This window comes from Myotis brandtii, unplaced genomic scaffold (assembly GCF_000412655.1).
Source record: "Myotis brandtii unplaced genomic scaffold, ASM41265v1 scaffold420, whole genome shotgun sequence".
NCBI classification, from domain to species: Eukaryota; Metazoa; Chordata; class Mammalia; order Chiroptera; family Vespertilionidae; genus Myotis; species Myotis brandtii.
Window position 1 is genome coordinate 1,247,972 of NW_005366109.1, and position 23,487 is coordinate 1,271,458.

The following is a 23,487-nucleotide window of genomic DNA, read 5'->3' on the forward strand; positions in this document are numbered from 1 at the left end:
ATGTATTAAAATGTAGCATTAAACTGACTTTCATTACATGACCAAAAAAGTGCTTTTATGACCTAATGTTTAGAATTCTTTGTTTTGTGGTTTAAAAATTACCCATTGGCTTACTTTTATAATGTTCAAGTTTGTGTTTTGAAATAAAGAGATAAAAGGTGTCTGAGGCCCAGAACTATTTACAAGTTCTCTGCAAGAAACATATTGTGGCTGTGCATCGATTTTATTCTAAATAAATAAAAAGGCAAAATGAATATAAATCTGCACAATATTTTCACTTTTAAAAATGCTTTTGTGAACCAGAAACACCTGGAAGTGCTCTGGAGAATCTGATTTGACAAACACAATGTTCGATCCCAGCCCTGTATGGAAACCTCTGTTCAAAAGGCGGGAAAAGCTTTTTTCCAGTCTCTCTCTTCACCTGTCACGGGCACTCTCTTGGCACCAGGAACTCTAGGCTCACCAGCGCCAGGGCCCGATCCCGTGGCTCGCACCCTCCCTGCAAACGTGCCAGTGCCCTGGGAGGGAAGGATGGCAATGGTTGTGGGCAGGCTGAGGAGGGGCAGGGGCCACCAGGGTCAGGGCACTCTTCCTGGGAAGGCAGAAGGGGCGGAGACGAGCCCGAGTGCCAGCTGAGGCTCCAAGACCCAGGTGGGAGTTTCACTGCCCCATGGGGCTTCCCTTATAAAAGAATTCAAAGGTAAAACTGCTAAGAATTTCAAGACGATGCTGGAGAGCACTCCACCTCAAGCACAGGCCCCTTCTGGGTGCGGAAAAAAAGAGAGCCCCACGCAAGTGCCTTGGTTGCCTGCCTGGGAGGCTGGTCCGTGCAGATCTGAGAAATATCGTGTTAAGGTGAAATTGCAGAACTGGTACTATCTCTGTGCCTTTCCTTTACCTCTGAAGTTTCAACCTCACTGCTCCTCATAACTCTGTCTTTAACCTGCGGTCCTTCAGAGGTCCACGCTAAACACCCGTCTGTGCAAGAGCAAGTGGGGGATGGGCAGACTCAGTGCACAGACTCAGGCCATCCGCCACACACCAACCCTCACCCCTGGTGCTTACGTCACGCCCACCCAAAGAACAGAAAGGTCAGCAATTAACTATTATTTTAAACTCAGAATGGAAGCAGATGCCGACACTCAACGCCACTGTGAGTGAACCCTGACGATCCTGTGCGCCTGATGACACTCCATACCGTGGAGGGGACACAGCGCAGGTATGCCTGCTCAGCCCCGATGGCACTCGCTCTCCTTCTGCGGTCACTGCGGCCTCCCTCACCCCAGGTGCCCCAGTACTGCAGTCCCTGTAGGCACTGCCTTCTCTTTCCTGACCCAGAGGAACCCAGCGCCCTTTCCCCAAGTCATTTCCAATCCAGACAAAACAGCACAGTGATGCCTGAGGCCCAGGCACCTCACCCGACTGCCGCCCTGACCACGGGTACCAAAATGGGGAAGAACCCGCCCACTCTGTCTTCATTAAATCCAAAGGTGAAGGAACATCCACAGACAGCATGGTCCATGGGAATGAGTGTCTGTCCCCGGGGGCCAGGCCTGGGCCAGGGAGGAGCAGGCCCGGAAGGCGGCTCGGCCATAAACACGGCTATGCAGCCGGCACAGGACCCAGCAGGCAGACAGGAACCCAGCGACTGCGCCACGGCTGCCCCGTGGGGCTGGGTTCCTTCACCACCACGCTCTGAGACACGGGGCCTCTGGGAGGCAGAGGACTCTGAGGGCAGGGCATTGACCTCTCAAGGTCCCTGTGGTTGCGATCCGCAGGGACTGGAGGAGTAAGCAAAGCCACAGGATTGGCTTTCAGTAGCTGATGGAGAGACACTCAGAAACGGTAACGATACCCCCACTGTGCAGGGGCAGGGCTTTCTTCTGTACCAAGCTGTCGACAACAGGCCATTAGCGGGCAGAACAAACAGTTCCACTTACCTCGGTGTAGCATTACCTGTACATCAGAAACTATCACAGCGTCTTTCAGAAGGAGACCCTTACCTCATTTGCTGTGTTGTGTGTTCCAACGATTCGGATGAAGGAGGCAGGCTGTCTTTCAAAAGTTACCGACTGCCAGGACCTAAGGGAAGAAGCACAACCATCCGCCTGGTTAGACGGCACAGTTAACCGAGCACACGGAGAGGGAAGGCCGCCTGTCTGTTCCCGGGAGACCTGTGCTGGAGGAGGGGTGGGGGACAGGGACAGGGCTGCACGGAACATGTGGCTGAGGAAGGCAACGGTACCCAATGTTCCCATCAGAGCCTACAGTCTCATTGGGGAAGGTGCTCTACCCTTCTGTGAAGGTGACGTGGCTTCTTATAAAGCTCTCCACAAACGAGTGCCAACTGCACACCAAGCTCACATTGTGACAACAGTGTGGCCAAATAGACGTGACCCAGGTCAGCGGGAATTCGTGTAACATATCTCCACTGTGAGACGGGCCTGGCTCAGGGGCCGCCGGCTGCATGGCCGCATCCGAGCGGGCTCAGTGACTTCCCTGGGGGGCTCTGGGAAGAGGAGAATCAGGGCAGGACTGTGGGCGGGGCAAGTGCCTTGTGAAGTCCCAGCACCATGGTTAGAGAAGTGGGGGTTACTCACTGAGGGGTGAACCCCAGTTCTCCTGTCTGATGACCGCCCCCCATGCAAGTGATGGCACCTGGGGAGGAAGAGGCAATTTCCCACAGGCCCCCACCCTCCCTTTCAGCTTCCAAATGTACCCCCAAAGGTTTATTCTCAGGACTGCCTGGGCTCTGGTGGGCCCCAAAGCAGCCCTGATATGTCAGAGGCAGCTCCTCACGGATCAGCAGGGTAAGCCAGCTCATTTGAAGCCCCCAGAGCCGGGCTTGAGCCCTGAGAGGAGGAGCTCCCTCGTGGTTTTCGCTCAGAGCTCATCAGAAAGCCCGGGAGGAACGCATGGCACCCACGACTGTAAACGCCAATAATATTTTCGGTAATAAATGTGAGGAGTTCACCATTGTTGCCATCCCTCCTCCACTGCACAGTGGAGATGCCAGCTGCTGGGAGCTGTTTCCTGTAATTGTCTAATTACCAAGGAACACACCAAAGAGAATGATGCATTTGCGGTTTGTTTTCCCCTCTGGTTTCAGGTGTTCCATCTTCTCTCTGCTATGAGCCTCCCACTGAGACTGATTCACTGCTGCCTGGACACCAGGCCCCTTAAGGTCATTAAAAAGTCGTTATCATCATGTGTGCAAAGTCTGTGCCTCAGAAAGCAGTTTTCTGGAAACAGCACAAGAAAAATCACTCTCCTTGTACAAACGCTATCATTCATACGTGAAGGTGAGGCCGGCGGACCATCCCAGCGCAGGCGCTCCTGGCCCTTTCTCTACGGGGACTGTTTTGCTCCCAGACCCACCCAGATCTTGGAGAGTCTGCTGGGCGGGTTGTGGCCTGGGGGCCGGCGGGCCCTGGGGGGCTTCCACCCTGGGCCTGGGCTCTCACAGGTCTGGCTGTCACTTCCCAGCTAAGCCGTGGAACCCATGACAGACGTGTGTCCTTCTGGCAGGTCTGGGGAAGTGGGGGCCCTGCGGGGGCCTGCTTCTCAGACCACCATCCAGGAAAGGGAAACAGGCCCAGGATAAGTGACAACAGCCAGTGACAACTACCAGGCTCAAGTCAGCTTCCCAGGGAGGATTGGGGTGGAGAGGGGTGGGAGTGGGGGAGGTAAAGATTTTGTCCTTAGCTTTCTAGCCCTAGGCCTCCCAAAAAAATCTTCAAGTGCTTCTGGATGTGAAGGTGACACTTGACCCTTGTAGGCTCAGGGTCCCCAGTACACGCTCATGGTCCCGAGAGTGCAGGCAGGTCCGAACCAGCCTCCCGTGGCCCAGCCCCTCCTCCTCCACCAGGAAGACTGGAGGCCCAGGGAAGGCACGAGGCCGCGCTGGGGTCGCCCTCCTCTCACTGCTGCTGCTCTGACCATCTCCCTCTGCCCTTCTCCCCCAACACCACTGCCCTCGCTTTGCTTGGGGAGGCAGGGGTGGCAGGGCAGCAGCCTGAGCAGGAAGGAGCATTTGTGGAGTAATAAGATCCAAAGGCCTCAATTTAATACCAATCCTCCATGCCATTACAGTAATATCTAATCACATTAGAGTTCATTTTCACTAACACAGCCTGAGGTTGAAGAGACGATTTCATTTTCAGCAAAACTGGATACACCCTAAGACCAAGGTATCAGTAGGAAGGAAGATGGTTAGGATGAGGTAATGAGCATCACTCCCTCCCCAGGTTTCAGATTCCATTTCCCCCCAACTGCTTCCAAACAGCCTTGATGCTGCTGGAAGGGAAGGTGGCATTGGAACAGTCCTCACGGCTGAGCCACATTTGCAATCATATGCAACCTCCATGGAGGCTGCGCAGCCGAGATCCACAGTGCCAGGAAACGCCACCGTACTAGTCCACTCAAAAGCTCAACTGCTGTTTTTGTTGAGAGCTGTAGAAATATTCCTACTTGCCAATTACCCTGAATATCTCTCTCTCTCTCTCTTTTTAAATGTATTGACTTGAGAGAGAGAGAAACATCGATTGGTAGTTCCACTTATTTATTTATTATTTATTATTCATTTGGTTGTTTCTTGTATGTGCTCTGACCGGGATCGAACCCGCAATCTTGGCGTATTGGGATGACGCTCAAACCAACTGAGTTGCCTGGCCAGGCCACCATGAATCTCTTTTCTGGTAGGCAACACTCACAGAAAACAGGGAGCAACAGGGGCTTGGCACTGATGCAGGTCAGAGGCAGGGCTGAAGCTGAGTAACGGGTGTCAAAAAACACACATGGACTTTGCTTTGAGCACTTACCCCGAAACCACAAAACCCCCTGCACTCGCTGGCTCTCCACTGGACAAGTCCGTCCCCTTCCTGAGCTGCAATCTCCTCATGTGTCCAATGCTGACAGACAGAAAAAAGAAGGTCCCAATTACATTACACTGTCATGTATACTATCAAAGGTGTATACTATTCAAAGGTGTCTATAACAATGTCTGCCAAAATGCTGATCAAACTTTTAGTTTGGGATAGAAGAATTTCAAGAGACATTTACTATAGTTTGGTAGAGTATATGTAATCATTTTTCAAAAGTTCCTATCTTAATCTACTGCCTAAGGCTCTCCTACCGGTCACGTGACATGAAGTCAGCGAAAAGGCCAGCCTGTGTTATGATGCAGGGTACTTCCGTTGAGAGGGTCTCTGGTGGCAGTCCAGACTGCGGGCCTTAATCCTGATCCTTCATGTACTGGAGGAAGGATGGTCCCAAGGTTGATGGCATGGGTTCTGGAGCCAGGCTACCCGAGTCTGAATTTCACTTTCTTACTCTCATCAGCTGTGACCTTGGGCAAACTGCTTAACCTTGGTGGGATTCAGTCTCTTCATCTAATCTACATATATAAAAGGCTAATATGCTAAGTGTCCGTCTGGGTAATGACATCACATAGCAATGTCCAGCAGCTTCCTCTCCCTAGTGATTAGCCTCCTTGCAGTTTCTTCAGCCCAGGAACATGGCTTGCTTTATAGCCAGGTGGAAACATTTTACACTTTAACCAAATGTCTGTGAAGCATTTTCCCATGCCTCATCTCATTTGATCCTCACAGAAGTCCTGAGGTAGGTAGATAGACTCAGTGGAATCCTATTTTCTTTTCATTAGCCGGAAAATGGAGATTTAGAAAGCTTAAAAACTTGACCCAACTGAAAAGAAGTAAAAAATGGTGGACCTTGAAAATGACTTCAGGTTTTCTCACTGCACAGAATATAGTCAAACACTGCTGCAGTTTAATATTTTACCCTTTGTTCTCCCTGTGTGATCTACAATAATAATCTGCTTCGTGTTGATATTTACTGCTGTGTTGCTGACAATTACCTGAAAGAGAAGTTGGGGTGCTTCACTGGGCTGGAAAAAGTTTAGCTACATCAGAAAGCAGGTCTAATTAAGCAAGTTTATTCTATGTATATAAAAGGCTAAGTTGACTCGCATGTGCACAATACATGCAAAGCTCTCGCTGGCACCAATGTGTGTTTTGATCTGTCATTGTCGATCGTGAATTTGGTTGACACTTCTATTATAAAGAAAGGGCAAATAGTGATATTAAAATATTTCTTCTAATTAATTTCCTCTCAATGTGCATGAATTCGTGTACCGGGCCACTAGTAATAACAATAACTATCAAAAATTTTTGGTGAATATTAAACTAACAAATGTAAAAGATCTAGAATAGTGCTGGTGTGTACTAGGTGCTAGAAACAATAACTGACATGGTTATTACTCCTTTAATTACCATGCAGCCCAATGACCCCGGACAGGACACAGTGCCTCCCTGGCCTCATCTGTGAGTCTCCAAGGGGGATAGTGTATGATTCAATGACTACTGCAGAGGTTCCCAGGGGGCCCACGCACCCTATCAGCACCCATGTCTTGGAGGAGAGAGGTAGCTGGGCTTTGGAGGAATGAACAAGTGTTTGTTGAATACACTTGTGAGCTTGGCACTTGCTGGTATTATGGGGCATCCACACAAGATGTAGTGGCTGCCCTTAAGAAGTTTATCATCTCTGTGGGGAGATCAGCTATCCCTCTGTGAACTAATTAGAAAACAATGCAAACAGTATAGTAGTCCCAACTCACAAACTGGTGGTGTTCCAAAACTTCCCTTGTAATTAGTTGTTTGATGCTTAGAAGCATTTTTTTCCAGAGAAATAAAGCTATAAATCTTGATTGGCTTCCTAGGCCCACCCATAAAACTTAATTTAACCCACAATGAGGCTGAAATATATGAAGCTAATAAAAAAAGATGTTGTTGCCATAGTAGTAATTAAACAAGCCAGAAAAACAAGAGATTTAAAACAATCTCTCTAGGGCTGCTGCTTGCGGAATGAGGATTAAACACTGGAATGAGTGTAAAATTGTGGGGATGTGGCTGGAAGATGGTGGGCAGGTGCTGATAAGGTCACGGGGCTTCGGCCTGTCCTCCCACAGCCTCCCCGATGCAGATCATGGTGAGGTTTCCCAAGTGCTTCTCAATCGTGATCGACCTCATGTGGCTCCCACAGTCTGCTCCACAGGTGGGCAGCCAACTGAGTCCCACTTCAGAGGCAGGCAGCGAGGCAGGGGTTACCTGTCAGTGTCCGAGAGCCACAGGTGCCGCTGACCACAGGAGCCGGGTCAATGGCTACTTGCGTGTGCTCAGAGCCAGCAACTTTCCAACAACCAGGAGGCTGGCACTGACTGCTCACCGTCACCAGAACATGACAAACACCTCGCGTATGTGCTGGTGTCCTGACCCCAGGACGGCACATCACACACCCAGGTATTGCAAGCTGACCTCAGGCAAATGAGAGCCCCCGAAGCCTCAGTTTCCCGTGTGAAAATGGGGTAACGGCACTAACGGTTTAGGGGTGTGAGAATTCAATGAGGAAACTGAGTGCCTCGCATGTGGTAAAGGCATCGTACCTGCTGGCTGCTCCTGTTAAATCTTTATATTCACCCATTGGAGACCTGGAGAAGGCGGGAGGCTCCTTCCCTCCACACAGATCACTGTGGAGGGAGCCGAAAGATCTAAAGCACAGGCTTGCCAAACGCAAGTTAGAGGACGCTACCCAGAGTGCGGGACCACCCACAAAACTGCACAGAGGTTACTCATTAAAACATATATGCTTGTAAAACATTTTCTAAATATTCTGGAAGGACATATGCTGAATCCATGGCAGTGGCTGTCTCTGAGGATAGGGTAGGGATGGGATTGCTTTGGGGGAACAAAGGAGACTTCAACATTAACTGGAAGATTGTATTTCTTTGATTAAAATAAAAAAGACTTGAGTATATATGAAAAATATTAACTAGTCAATTCTGGGGATAAGTATGTGAGAGAATGTTATATTACTTTTTAATCTCTTCTGTATTTTAAACAGTTCTTTAAATAAATAAAAAGAAAGAGGAAGAAGAAAGGGATTAAAACACATCTGCATTTATGTGAGAATTTGCCAGAGGTGGACTTAACTAAAGTGCAAATATAAAAACCAGGGAGAAAGGTGGAGCTATCACCCGGGGGTGGGGGGGGGGCCGAACTGTCACCATCTGTCAGTGAGGGTGTGTGCCAGGACTCTGGGTGCAGGCCCCTGAGGGCCACAGGAGGAAGGACCGAGGAGAAGGGCTTTTCATCCTATGCCCTGCCCACCTTCCCCGGGACCTGAGGGTCCCAAGCCCAGGGTGCCTGGTCTTTCCGCTCTGCAAACACACCACTCTGCTGCCTACACTGGAGAGAGAGTGTGAATGCCAGAACTTTCTGTAGGAGACCTGCTGAGCAGGGGGACGGGGACAAGAAAGCACTTGGCCAGGGCCAGACTGGCAGTGAGACACGGCAAACTAACCCCCTGGGTCCGTGGCCGGCAAACTGCGGCTCGCGAGCCACATGCGGCTCTTTGGCCCCTTGAGTGTGGCCCTTCCACAAAATACCACATGCGGGCGTGCATATACAGTGCGATTAAAACTTTGTGGCCCATGCGCAGAAGTCGGTATTTTGTGGAAGAGCCACACTCAAGGGGCCAAAGAGCCGCATGTGGCTCACGAGCCGCAGTTTGCCGACCACTGCCCTGGGTTAATCTTTGCTTCCTCCACTAAAAACACAGCTTGGGAATTTAATAAAGGTTTCATATTTAATATGTGTATTATCTCTCTCTCTCTCTCTCTCACACACACACACACACACACACACACACACACACACATGAGCACAAAACAGAGAAAGATTAAGGAGATGTTACCATCTCTGTGTCAACACCTCAGAGCGAAGACACTAGGAAGCAGGCGGACTCACCCTGCAGAAGCCTAAAAAGGCTCATGTGCTTGAGTCACCAGTGCCTCTGATGGTGACGGTGTGTAGGGGCTGAACCAAGAGCACTAGTTGAAAGCAGGTAAAGGAGCAGGTGGACCCCTCCCCCCCCCAACTCTCCTGTCCTCCTCCCTAAAAAGTGGGGACGGGCCCCCTCCATCTTGGCAGGAGACAGGGATTTCACTCTGGAGTCCTTGAACATAGAGGGTCTGGACCCTGGGGGTGTTGGGCATAGAAGGTGGGGTTCTGCAGGGGCTAAGAGGAAGGGGTCACATGGAAGTGAGTACCCCAGAAGCAGAATTCTGGGCACTCAGGCCTAACCCCCAGGCAGGAGACTGACCAGCGCAAGAGGAAAGACCTCAAGATACTGACCTACTTTCCTTCTCTCTGTCCCTCCATGCTTCTCCCCATAAATATTTATCAAGTGCTTTCACTGGAACAGGCCTTGTTTTAGACTCTGCCCTCAAGAAGCTTCCATTCTAGTGGAAGAGAGAGACAAACAATTTGATCCGAGTTAAAGAAGGGCCATGGGGGAAACAAGCAGTTAAGTAGACAGAGCGGGGAGCATCGCTTTGGGTAATGTATTAAGGAAGTCCCCTCTGGCACAGGGACAAATGGCTAAGACCAACACGAAAGGAGGAAAGGTCACGCCGAACTGGGAGAGGGCTCCTGGGTTGGGTCTGAATGGGGGCAGGGTCTCCAGGGAACACCCAATCCCCTCTGCTGGCCTCTAGTGAGGCCCACCAGACAGCCACATGCAGATGCTCCCAGCAGCTTTCTCAATGCCTAACTTTTACAAGGAAACAGCCAGCCAAGGATCAAAGACTCTAACATGAAAGATAGAGACCAAAAGCAAACAGAAAAGAAAAATAACTCAGAGGATATAGGTATAATTCAGCAAGCAGAATAAAACTTCAGAAAAAAACCTATAATCCCTCTAGAAAGGTAAGAGAAAGTATTATTACATGTTTGAAATAGAATAAAATACTATGAAAAGGAATATTTGGAGAACAAGGAAATGCTCTCATAAATTAAACTGAGTTGAAATATATAACTCAACAAAATAGAAACTTAAGTTGAGGAAATTTTTCAGAATGTCAAATAAAATGACAGAAGTAGAAAATAGAAGAAAAAGGATAAGAGGAAGAGAGAAAAAGGGTAAGAGAAGGAGAGAATCAAACTAAGAGGTCCACTACCCAGTGAGCTGTTCCAGAGCGAGTGGAGAAGTGAGCTAGAAAATCGCCCAAGTAGCAGGAGACACCTTCCCAGGCCTGAGGACTTGAGTGTCCAAGTTAAAGAGGCCACCACAGTCCATGAGAAAACACTGGCCCCAGCATGTTCCCGAGACACCAGAGGATCTAAAAGCTCTGGAGGGAAGCAGGGCAACAGGAAGAGGTGGGGGCCAGACCAATGAGCTGCTTGAACAGCAACATGGGAGCTGGAGGATAAGGGAGCCCTTCAGTCCAAACGCTGAGGGAGAACTTAGTTCCCAGCCAGAGGACTGTTTCCAGCCAAACTATCGTCAAGTATTAGGATAGAACAAAGAAACTTTCACTTAGGCATCAATCTCAAAAATTTACTTCCAGTGCATTCACAAGAAACTAATGGAAAATGAACTCCACCAAACAAAATGTTAAAGGAAGGCAAAGAAAGTTGTGGAATCCAGGAAACAGGAACAGGGGCCTGGGAATGCCCAGATGGTGGGGGCAACCAGAGGGAGAGGGAAGGTGGGGCTCCCAGGGGACCTTCTCAGGAGAAAAACCACACTGACTTAACAGAGACGTTAGAGCAGGTTGAGGGAATTTGTATCCCTCTTCAAAAGTTAGGGGGAAGAGTTAGTGGTCATAGAAAATTAATGAAATGTGTAAAATACAAAGTAATTTTTAACTCCAGGAAAAACAGACGAATGAAAAAAGGTGATCATAACACGTTACATGGACAGCTCTGAACAACAGTTACATAGTCATGCTAGTGGCGACCATAAATGATATACAAAGAAAAGCAGTAACTGGAGAGGGAGGGGGGGAGAGGAGATGGGGGGAAGGGCAAGAAGGCCTAAACCACTTCCAAAGTAGGAAGACAACAGATAATTTTGATAACAGAATTAAGAAACAGAATAAGCATGTTGTTTAGAAACATGAAGGTATAGACCAAAAGACAGGTCTGAAACAAATGAACGCGTCTGCCCCCAAATATGAGTCTGATCGCATGCTGGGCTGGACAAGTAGAGTCCAGGGCACGCTCACACCGGGAAGAAGTGCAAACTGACACATCTGCAACCAGCAGCGTTTGAAATGTCCATAGGCCTGGCACAACTCCTCCTCCATCGCTGCTTACGGTCTGCTCTATGCTGGCCCCGCCAGGACCGGGACAGCAGCATAGGACAGCCTGGCGGCACGGTGTGGACAAGAGAATAGAAATTACCTAAATGCCCATCCCTGCGGGCTGGCTAAGAAAATGTTGGCACATCTCTCTCCCTACTAGGAAAGACTAGCAGGAAAGAAAAAAAGAAAGACTAGCAGCTGGATAGCTGGATGGAAGTGTGTGTGTTGGGGGCGGGGGGGAGCGTGGGGGGAAGTAAGAGGAGAGTCAGCCACGGGTGGGGGCACGACTCTAGAGATCTCCACGGTATAGAAAAACAGGGAAAAGGCACATCTGTTTATGCATAAACCATCCTCTCTGGAGGAGGTCATTTCACTGTCCCTATAGTTTTTAACTTTTAAACCATATTAAATGTATTTTCTTTGAATATACAATATTTTCAAAATAGTAACTTTTTTTTTTTAAGGAAAGAAGTTGCCTGTGGGAGAGGAAGTTGGGGTGGGAAGGGTAAAGCAAGGGACTGCTGCTCTTTGTTACAGCCTGTGGTTCTACTTGGTTTTTACAACTATGTACATGTGTAACTTTGATAAAAAATGAAAAAATTCAAAAGTTAAATAAAGAAAAGCAGAGTGAAGAAAGGGAGCAAAGCCGGTGGTGAGGAGGAGCAGAAAGGGTACTCGGGGAACCCTTCGAGAGCAGGGATGGAAGGCAAACAGGAACCTTGTAGGAAGATTCCCGAAGTGGGAGGAAACTAAAGGCTCTCCCCTATCAACGAGCTCTGTGTCTCTGAGACTTGCTGTGTCCAAGACCTTGAGAGTTCGACTGGGTGAAGCCGGCTGACAGTCCTTTATGAGCGCGCCTCGCCCTCGACAGCTGACCCACAGCTGCCTGCCGTCCCTCCGAGCAAGTTGTTCTTACTGTCTTCCTCACCCTTGCGACGGCCAAGGGCCACAGCCATCTCTTTCATCATTCCTAAAGATGCGCCCTGGACTGGGCATGTGAGGAGGGTGCGTCCGCCAGCACTGGGTGAGGGAGGTTCTCCAGCTGTCACCCTCAGACTGGGCCCTAGGGGCCTCTCCCTGGTAGCTCCCAGCCAGCCTGGACAGTCCTGGGGTCCCCTCCTTTGCTCCAGAGAGAGGGTGTCTATGCAGCAGATGTTACAGCTGCCTCACTGGCCTGATTCACAGGGAATTCAGACCTGCTTATTCACCCTGTCCGTCCATCCATTCCACATCCATTTGTTGAGAGCCCTGGATGTGCCAGGCTCAGGTACACTGGGGCCAAGTCTGCCTAACCCAGGGGTGGGCAAACTTTTTGACTCGAGGGCCACAATGGGTTCTTAAACTGGACCAGAGGGCCGGAACAAAAGCATGGATGGAGTGTTTGTGTGAACTAATATAAATTCAAAGTAAACATCATTACATAAAAGGGTGCGGTCTTTTTTTTTTTTTTAGTTTTATTCATTTCAAACGGGCCGGATCCGGCCCGCGGGCCGTAGTTTGCCCACAGCTGGGCTAACCTGACTGCAGACCCCAGATGGCAGGAAAACAGCTCGTTAGGGGCCACCAGGATCATGATCACTTGGTCACATGCTGGTCAGCCAAATGCTTCCTGAGAGCAAAGGTCACACATGGGAGGCTCACAGACATATTTTGCTGGTTTGCTGAGTAATTTTTAAAATTGGAGTTAGCTGCCACTTAAAAAATGGGAGATGACAAATAAAAATACAAATTTTTGGTTTCTCTTGAAAACGAGAAGATCTGGCATCCCTGAGCCCTCTTGGAGCCGAGGTGAACAGGCCAGGCCTGAGCTTCTGGTGGTCTCCACCACGCCTGGGTCCGCCCTGGGCTGCTGTGCTGGCTTGCATCACCCACCTGGCCAAGCAGGTGGCCAGGTTTCTTTTCCAGCCTTAGACAGAGCTCAGGTGGTAGTGAAATGGAAGGAATTAAATTTCTAATTCTTGTACAGGACTCCCACCACCTCAAAATTCTTTGGGGATCCAGCACCAGAACTGATACACAAATTATGTTTCAGTTAAAAAACCCCACAAACCTATCTTCTATGCTGTTCTCGTCTTAGCCTCAAGACCAGGACAAGGAGGCTCTTGGAAGGAGGAAGCGCTGATAGTCTTTGGTTGCTCCGGTGGAGCTTCTAAAATTCCAACTCCAAGGCGCACCTCAGACCAATTAAAACTCAGAGCCTCTGGGGCGGGCCCTGCCTGAGCTCCTCAGGTGACTTCAATGCACAGCCAAGGGCGCGCCCTTCCTCCTGCACTGATGGAGGGTGCGCAGCAGCCTCCTGGAACAGAACGTGTCATTTTCTGTCCCAATTACAGTGCACCTGGGATTTCTGGGCCTTTACTGCTCTCACGTGAGCCGGTCTTGGGTTTTGCCTTCCCTGTTCATAGCATAATTTTCCTTTTTAAAGTTTCCTCTCAAAGAAAAGGCCCTGACCCTGGCCAGCTCCTTGGGAGTGGAGCTTCTAACCCTGCGGCAGCTACAGGAAGGTCTGTGTCCTGGGGACACTGGGAGTGTTTCAGTGTGGGGGGGTCGTGAAAAGAGGGGGCTGTTTTCATACACCACATCTCGCTCAGTCCCCATCCCCAAGCTCCAGCGCTCCTCAATGCCCCTAAGGGGGTGCAGTAATTGATGATTAGCATTCCACAGCTTGGCTTACATCCTGCTAGCCTGTCATATTTAATTACATTTTAACTATATTCGTCTTCAATAATAGCACGAACATAATTTAGATAATTATCTCTCTCTTATTCTCTGAGTCTGTCTCACTTAGAGCTCCTTGCAACGAAGATCGCTTTCTCGGTGCAAACACATAAACAGGCCAAGTGCTTCTCTCTTGCAGCAGCAGCTGTGCTACAAACCCAGTGGTTTTGAGTATCATGCAGACAAAAAGGAAATTCCTGTTTCTTCCTGTCTCTGTATTCATGTTTGTACACAACCAGGGGTGGGAGCTGGTGCGTTTGGGTGTGTGTGCACCCCACACCCGCACGCTTCCCAGCACCTGGACAGAGCTCTGCGTGGTGCAGAAACAGGGGCGGCCTAGTCAATCAAATTAGCACCTATAATACACCCTCTCAGCCTGGCATTTCTTACCAGATTTAATGGTTCCCTCGAAAACAAACTGTTGAAACAGTTCTAAATGTCTGGTTAGTCTTCTGAAGAGAAGTTCTTTCCAATAGGGTTTCTGTCACACATGCATCTTATCATTCATGACCTTCAACTTTGCCTGTCGTTAACCTCCTCTGAGAGACCACCAGGCCTGAGAGACCTGGGACCCTTCCCAGAGGGAGTGTCTTCAGCCCACTGCTCCAGGGTCAGGAGTCCCTACACCCCACCCAACACCAGTGAGGTCACAGGCCACCCGAGATCCTCAGCTCCCATCTCGTCCCCACTCAGGGCAAAAGGTTCCTTCCTCAGGAGCCCGTCCATTGGCTTCTCTGGTGAAGCTGGCCAACACAGCGGAGCTTTTTAGTTACAAAGATTTTATGTTGCAAGTTCCCACATCTAAGAAGATTTCTGAACAAAAAAGTGAATAAAAAATGGGTTCCAAAACAGCTACTATCAAAGGCAAACTTGCCCGAAGTTTAGAAATCTGGAGCAAGAAAGAACTTCAACAAATTCACAAGATACAGTATGGATGGAGATAGGAGGTCTTCACCCCCAAATTATCCAGGTTCTGTCCATTTCCTTGGAATTCCCAAAGGCTCCAATGAATATGGATTTTGTATAAATATTCACTTTCACTTAACCTTGTCTGATACTGAAGGGATATCTATTTGCTTAAGATCAGTTACTAGTCTTTTCAGACAAATTCACTGCTCATATGGTTCTCCGTCCACATCAGAGCCAAGTACCCCTTTGACCCTCTGAAAATAAATACCAGCAAGTAGTCCCTGCAGGGCTAAGGGGCAGGCAGAGAAGGTTACAGGGGTGTCTGTGTAGTTCACCCTGGCAGATTTGGCTCAGTGGTTGGCCCGAAGACCAAAGGGTCTTGGGTTTGATTCCAGGTCAAGGTCATATTCCTTGGTTGCAGGTCTGATCTTCAGCCTGGTCGGGGTGCGAGTGGGAGGCAACCAATTGATGTGTCTCTCTCACATCAATATTTTCTCTCTCTCCCCCTCCTCCTTCCCTTCCACGCTGTCTAAAGATCAATGGGGGAAAAATATCCTCGGATGAGGCTAAATAAATACATAAATAAATGGACTCTTGCTGCCACTTGTTTGGGAGGCCAAAATCATGGCTCTCTCTGGAAATAAACATTCAGAAATAATTCAGGAGCCAAAGAGTTGTCTAGACCCGTGGTCGGCAAACCGTGGCTCGCGAGCCATATGCGGCTCTTTGGCCCCTTGAGTGTGGCTCTTCCACAAAATACCAGCTCTTCCACAAAATACCAACTTCTGCGCATGCATGCGGCCACGAAGTTTCAATCGCACTTTACATGCGTGCCCGCATGTGGTATTTTGTGGAAGGGCCACACTCAAGGGGCTAAAGAGCCGCATGTGGCTCGCGAGCTGCGGTTTGCCGAGCCGCGGTTTGCCGACCAACAATGGCCATCACTACGTTGAGTCCACAAGTGACCCTTCTGATGTGACCGGACACACTACTAGCTGATGTGCAAGAGGGAAATTAGCAACCTGCTGATTCTGGCAAGTGAGTAGTAACTCTTGGCTCAGAAGAGAAATTCAAAACCACTTAACGTGGTGACCAGGAAGGGTTGTGGAGGCCTGTCCCGGTGACGTTGGGGGCGTATGGGTACGGCCCTCCCTAGCGGTGAGGAGAGTGGGAGAGCGCTCTTTCAGAGCCAGGGCTCCCCATCCATGGCACAGGTTCTGGGTTTGCTGTTCACCTCCCTCCGATGACAGCTGGGTGAGTCCATCCCTGCCTGGCTGTGGTGTCACAGGCTGCGATGTTCTTATAGGTACAGTCTGGGCTACTGTAGGCAGCCTGGCCCACTTTGTGGCAGCAGACAGTTCTAGAGGCTGGTGGAGAGGGCAAATTTGGTCTGCTGTTCCTGAGGATTCCCTGTCCCCGGCAAGCTGCACGCCCAACAGAATGATTGATTTAAGGACGTGAGTGGCTCCTTTCAGCCAGTGAGGACCCACACTGACTCGGAAGAGGCTGTTGCCGCTGAGGGAGCGCCACCTCCTCCTTGGCTCTGCGTGACTGCCCAATGCCATGTCTCCCAGAAGCACACTCTCAACGAAATGCACACTGGAAATATGAGGACTAGGCATGGGCAGGAGCCAATTTTCAAATGTTAAGAATCTGGCAATTTCATTTCCTAGTGTTTTAAATACCAAATGCATTTAGAACACAATGAGGACTAAATGCCCCCTGAATTTCAAGTTTAAAAAAAGGACTGCTTTTATAGAAGTTCATGCCAAAAGCCTGTGCAGAACAACACCTGGCCCCGACCTCAGAGCCACTACAGTGCACAGCCCGGCAAGCAGCTGCCTCAGGAAGGGCAGGCGGGCAGCCTCCGAATCAAACCTGACCAATTTCATACCTAAAAATCACACTGAGCCCCCGCAAGTATTCCAAACCTGATGACATGCCAGAGCCGTTCAGCGCCCAACACCAGGATAGATTCAGTACAAACTTAAAAATAGACTCTCTCTCTCCAGCCATTAAGGGCCTGATATTTGCAGCTGAACGGATAAGAAATTGGGGGCACTGGGGAGAGCTTTAAAAATCTCCCGAGTACAAAAAGAATGTTTCTCTATGATGAAAAGTTTGGCTCTTAGCACGGAGCCCTCGAGATTAGCCTGGAGCCATTCAGTGCGCAGGAACCTCTGAATGTGAGTTCTGTAACAGAAAGGTGACAAGTGTTCTGACAGCCCCATAAAGGCCTTTTCCAGAATTTGCATAAACTGCCACATTCAACACAATTAAAGCAAGACAGTGAATGGCCTGCTAGCTGATGTAAGGCAGTGCGGTGAGGGCAACAACCTTTCTTCTGGGACCTTTCTGACAGAAAGAAAGTTGACTTTTAAAAAATCATTTCTTCCTCTTTTCAAACACTTTCTTAATAATAGTAATAAAAAAATCACCACCCCTCAACTTGGTGTGGTGACTTTCTGGGTCCTCTGTTTGTTGGCCTAGACCTCTGAAGACTGTGTTCTGTTGTAAGCCTGTTTCCCCTCGTGCTGGGTCCAAGCCACCCTCTGGCCCCTCTGCCCCACGTCCAGTCCTCGCTTGCACAGGCCTAGACTCAGGCAAGAAGAAACTTGACCTGCGACCCTGCTCTGCCCAACTCCGAACCTTGGGCCAGGCTGCCTCACGGTGTCCTTGTGTAGGCAGCCAGAAGCAGCCTGGGCTCCCTGTGAACGCACAAAGCCTGGTGGACAACGGGACACGTCAGCTGACAACGGGCATGTGTTAAGCACATGAATTAAGTTGAATGATTTAGATAATTTATGACATAACCAGATGCCAACACAGGTAGGAGGCCGTAGCTGGGCAAGGAGAGAGGCTGGGGGCATGGCAGGCCAGGGCTGTCATCAGATCACTTGAATTAGTCACAGGGAGAAAATTAGGGAGAAAGAAGTTGCACAGGTGGCACCTCACTCTGAGGAATCCTGTTCTCCCCAGGCCAGCAACCTCAGAGATTCCCTGCCCGCATTTCCTGAACCGAGGCCATGAATGTGCCCATGAATGTGTGTGTGCCCCATGCCCAAGATTTGAGCCTTGTATTTCTTAACACCTGCTTTGACCTTTGTTCATGCCCCCAAGGCTAATACACCACACAATGGCTTGTTTACTATGAAGTAGTAAAGTAGTAAACTATGGCTTCCCTTCAGGCAGTGTCTCAACATGCCCTAGTTATTCACAGCCCAGACCCTGCCTGAGGGTCTGCAGAGTTAAAGGCTGATGGTCAAGAAGTCAAATTGCATTCAGCAAGGTTAACAGTTATCCTTGGCACATAGGAATCTCCTATAATAAAGACTGGCTCAGTGGATAGAGCATCGGCCTGCGAACTGAAAGGGCTTAGGTTCAATTCCGGTCAAGGGCATATGCCCAGGTTGTGGGCTCGATCCCCAGTGGGGGGCTTGCAGGAGGCAGCCAATCAATGATTCTCTCACATCATTGATGTTTCTATCTCTCTCTCCCTCTTCCTTGCTCTCTGAAATCAATAAAAATATATTTTTTTAAAAAAAAGAGAGAGAGAGAGAGACTTGCTGAAGCCAAATCTGCTTATTTCTCTGTATTACGTCTTGGGGAGGAAGGTTGCTGGGCAAAGGAGATGGATGGGAAACCTGACCAGTAACTCTTACTTTTTTTAAAATTTAAATTCTTTATTGTTGAAAGTATTACACATGTCTCCCTTTCCCCTCATTGACCTCTCCCCAGCTGCTCCCACCCCCAGCACAGGCCCTCACCTCCCTATTGTCTGTGTCCATTGGTAGTAACTCTTTCTGATTCCATTGTCAGCCTTTAAAATCAGATAGATAAGCTATTAATCTCAGAAAGCCAGCAGTGAATGTGTGCAATAAATTTGTCATCATTTTATGAATAAGTTCTCGGTCATGAGGCCTTACTGTCTGGCAATTCACCTTTTCCATGATATTTTCTATCACTGGTATTTGGGAGCAGCTTAGAAAGAATATTATTTGTGTTCCTGTAGATCGGAACATAAAAAACCTCAGAATGATGGAGATGTACGGGCTTCACACCTGCCCCGGGCTCGCTAGACAAACAGCTTACCAAGGCTCAGTGGACAGCCCTGGGGGACAGGACTCACTCTTCTGGTCCAGAGGCGCTCTCATCCCTCAGAGCTGCTGACGGAGGCCCTGTTACTGCTGGTGACGTTGCAAATGCCCATTGGCTTTCTGTCAGACTGTCAAACAGAGCTGTTGGCAATCATAACCAGCAAGTTGTTCAGTCAATATTTTTGAAAAATTCAACCAAGTGTGTAAAAGTATGAAGTAGATTTCCCTCCAGTTGCTGGATAATTTGCTCATCTCCCTGCTTTGTGGTGGCTCTGCCCTGTAACAATCATGCCAGTATCCTGCTGGGCAGTCCCAAAAGGCTGTGGGTTTGAGATTAGAAATGGATGAAACTTCAGCTGTTCTGTCATTCAGCTGTTTGTTTTTCCCCCCATTGAGTCAGCAGAACTCCAGATCTGAAATTCTGTACTGAGGAGCCTTTAAACCAGAGATTAACAACCCAAAACCCTCCTCACACCACTGCCCCTAATAACATGGTCTTGCCTAACCACTGCCCCAGGGAGAAGGCCCCTCAGTTCCCATTTGGAGGGTTTGCAGAACATTTATTTCTGCCTTCACGCCTTGAGAAGGGTCACTGCTCGGACCTAAAGATGACACTCCTTTTGGAGTCACTTCTTCTGGATATGACAAAACAGCATGAAAGGGAGCCACACTGTTGGGCTTTGGGGAACAGCAGACTGGTACAGGTCTGAACACTTCTGAGAGTCCTTGGCCAGGACCCCTTTTTGTAGTGAGCGAGTAGTTGGACGCAGCAGAATGCATGCTACAGAAATGCAGCATTTGGGAAACACAGGCTCCCTCTGAGGATCTTAGTTTTGGGACTCCCAAGCCTGGGTCCCTGGATGAATGGCTTTTCTGCATGTATGGCAGCAAGTGTATGCCCCCCATTTCTCTACTCTGTTATGCCCCCCAGTATTGCTCAGCAGCTCTGACAGCATCTGAAGAATTTGCCTGCAAGTGAATTCCCACTGGTCTTCAAAACAGAACCCCTCCACAGTGACGTGTGCTGTAACTGTCGCTCACACCTGCAGTCAGTGAAGACAGCAACTTCCTTTAGAGAACACGACACTGTGGTCCAGGGCTGCCCATGGGTGGGAAGTAGCTGTGCCTGCACTGGGGTTCTGATGTGCATTCTCATGCTCTGGTCCAGGGGCTCTCACACTGAAGCTCACCAGCATAGCTGCAGGGTGTGCTACACACAGACAGGGGTAGGGGGTGGGGTGGGGTGGGGTAGGGTGTGGGGTCGGTCCCTGAGATGGAACCTAGAGCTTCTGATGCCATAAGTCTAGGGTGGGACCTGAGGATCCTGTTCTTGTGTGCAGGTCTTCAGAAGTGGCTCTCACCTCATTCCTGGCAATTCAACAAGCATGTCAGACCCCTGGTTACAGCAATTATTCTAATTCAAGTCTATGCCTACCCCCAGGATCAGCAAACGTTACTGTAAAGGGCCAGACAGTAAATATTTTAGGCCATACACCCCCCATCACATATACTTCTTTATTTTTTACACTTTAAAAAACACAAAAACCATTCTAAGCTTAGAGGTCAGACAAAACCAGGCTATGGGACGAATTTGGCCCTGACCCCTGCTCTCCCCAATCCCCTTGACACCCTAAGGTCCGGCCATAACCCTTTCAGCTTCCCTGGGGCTACAGTCTGTTTCTGACCCCGGGTTCCCAGGCTGGGTCCCTGCTGCTCCCTGGACCTGCCAGACTTCCCCGAGGACTGCTTACCCTAACTTTTACCCTCCTACTGAGAAGAACTTCTGAGATATTTTCTCACACAACAGTAGGCAAGACCCATGTGCAGATCCCACCTTCATGGGTCTGGAATGTCCACCGCCAGCTGCCTGGGTTCCCTCAGGCTGAGTGTGGGGGCACAGACAGAAGCTCCCAAGGACAAACAAACTGGAGCTATGATTGGGCAATTTCACAAAGGAAACACTGTCATCTTAATTTTCTTTATTCTCAAATCCCAATGGTCAACAGATTGTATATTTCTCAGACACAAAAATTTAACGACTAGTTAAATGACATTTAATTTCTCTATATAGGAAATTTAATTTCTAATTACAAATGACATTTTACCCGATGGGAGAAGTAATCCCTGTGTTGAGTGTGACTTTCTGGATAGACCCCTCTCCTGCACAGTTCTGCGGTGCCCACCAGGCCTGCACGGGTCTGGGACACTGACAGCTATGATGACTGACTAGCTCTTGGTGCAGGTCGAGTGAGAAGCAACACACACGAGCGCTGCTGTCTGCTCCTGCAGAAGGAGGACGAGGACACTGATCCATCACTTCCTCTTCTGCGGACCAGACATGCTCTCCTCACAAATTAGCACCTGAACCCAGCTTCTTGACTTTCATCTTTCTGATAAATTCTCTGCTTTGAAACTGCTCCCATTCTGCCATGCAATCTGGGAGCTTGTCACGCATCTCACGTGTGATCTGACCGTGGGACAACATGCCCCTAAAGTTCTGTCACTCACCAGGAAAGATAAGGCCAGGTCCTCTTGAGAGGGTGAGTGTTCCTATGGTAAAATTAACTCAGCAGCCACCAAAGATAGGAAAGCAAATAATGGTGGCCATTTTTGCCATATTTTAATATGGTATATCAATGATATTTAACACTGTTTTAACATGGTAATACAGTATGTCAGATTCAAGAGCTGACATGGCTGTCTGTGCTTACAATACTGAAATAAACAACCATGGAAGTGAATTTGTTAAACACCAAGATAATGAAGAAGCCCTGCACTCCTTAGTGTTTGTCCCTCGGGGCTGGGGCAGTGGCTGCAGGAGCAGGTGAGCAAGAAGCCCGGCTGGAGTGGTGCGCGAGGTGAGGAGAGTGTCCCAGAGGGTGAGCGTGCCATCGGGGTGGCCCCGCCTTCTTCAGAGATGTGGTTCGGGGACACTGACCTTTGCCAGCCCCTGAGGAGCCAGCTGTGCTCTTGCAGCAGAGCTGAGTGGAAAGACCCTTTGATGGGAGTTTCCTCCTGGCTTTCTTTGAACAAGCTACTGTGGCAGTGAGAAAGCTTCTTAACCCCAAAGGAGCTTATACTTGAAACTGCTTGTGGAAAGGGGAACAAGCCGCCAGTGTTCTCCCCGGGATGGATCTGAAGCTGTCCTTTCTGCATGGTGGGACGATATACACTTGTACTGGCCAACAGGGATCTTTTACTCAACTCTCTTAAAGGTTTACAGAGTGTGATTCATTTCAGAAATGAGACTTGGTAATGCAGATGTATCACAATGAGAAGCCTGCCTTTAAAATGTGACTTAGTGATGCCTATACTTATTCACTGACACCTTTATAAAACTGTTAGTGTGGAAATGTATTTGTCTTTTCAAAAATAATTCTTCCTTTTACAAGTGTCAAGTAACACAAGAGCCGTACATTAAAAACACAGCAGGAAGAGGAGCCGTGGTCTAATTACATTATGTGGAGGCACCATCACACCGAGCATCGTTCTTTTTAGATTCCAGCCACACCACCACTAGGCATAGCCAACATCTCCTTTCCAGCAACCTCCACCCAAGCCTCTGAGTCCTCCGCTCAGGGCTGCTACTGTAACCAGAGAGTAGAGAAAGGCTCTCCAAGGTCACACAGATGCAACAATGCAGTAAATAAACAGCCAACTGATGATGATTTAATGCTGCTTTTCTTCCTACCTTAACTTGGTTTATGAGCAGATATTGATGATTTAACCTTTCAGCCAATTAGAACAGAAGGTTTGATTGACAGCAAATGAATAAATACCGTTTTAGTGCAGGAGATAGAGTCATCCTCCCCTATTAATCAGCACTCTGCCCCAGTGCAGGAAACATGATATCCATCACGCCACTCCGTTACAGTCCCTTGGGGTGTCATTTCATGGCCTACCAGTAAAAACTTCACATTTACAGCAACTGCCCCTCGATTACTGTCGATAACATCTAATTGATATGTCAAACCTCCAAGGAATGCAGTAAATTGAAACACTGCCTCCCCAAAGAAAATCAACTGGCAAACAGGTAAATCAGCACCTGCCTTCCTGTAATCACTTAGCCACCTCCCGACCAAAAGACTCCCCCTAGAAAGCCAATGCCACCATCTTCACTTCAGTCTCAGACATCCACTAAATTCCTGCCCACAGGATGTCACCGTGAACTCTGAGTACAGCCCAAGACATTCTGCCAACGAAAGCCTAGCTCAGCCGTGGGTGCCACAAGCACTGCATTACATGGGGTGCAATTCGTTAGAGAACAATAACGACTGGATAATAATACTGCAGGTTGTCTCTGAAGATCAGGCAATGCTGTCAGAAATACGATCTCATTTACCTTCCAAATATCCCTGCAGTGAAGGGCGGAGCTGGAGTAATTATTCACAGCTCTGAAGATAAAATGAAACCCAGAGAAGGTAAGAGACTAGCTTAATCACTTATCATGAACTGGATACATTTGACACTGACATAAAAGATTTGTCTTTAAAAAAACACAACAACAACAACAACAAAACAGGACATAGCCCAGCCGGTGAGGCTCAGTGGTTGAGTGTCGACCCATGAACCAGGAGGTCATGGTTCAATCCCCGGGCAGGG

At 48.8% G+C, this 23,487-nt stretch overlaps 1 protein-coding gene across 3 annotated transcripts in view; it reads right to left on the reverse strand.

The window, feature by feature from the left end:
- The window catches only part of BTBD9 (BTB (POZ) domain containing 9), a 433,633-nt gene that overhangs the window by 14,552 nt on the left and 395,594 nt on the right, over positions 1–23,487 (reverse strand). For all 3 annotated transcript variants that reach the window (XM_014545711.1, XM_014545709.1, XM_014545712.1), the window contains exon 10: positions 2,004–2,082. In XM_014545711.1, the coding sequence (XP_014401197.1) occupies positions 2,004–2,082 (79 nt within the window). The remainder of the gene's footprint in view (positions 1–2,003; positions 2,083–23,487) is intronic.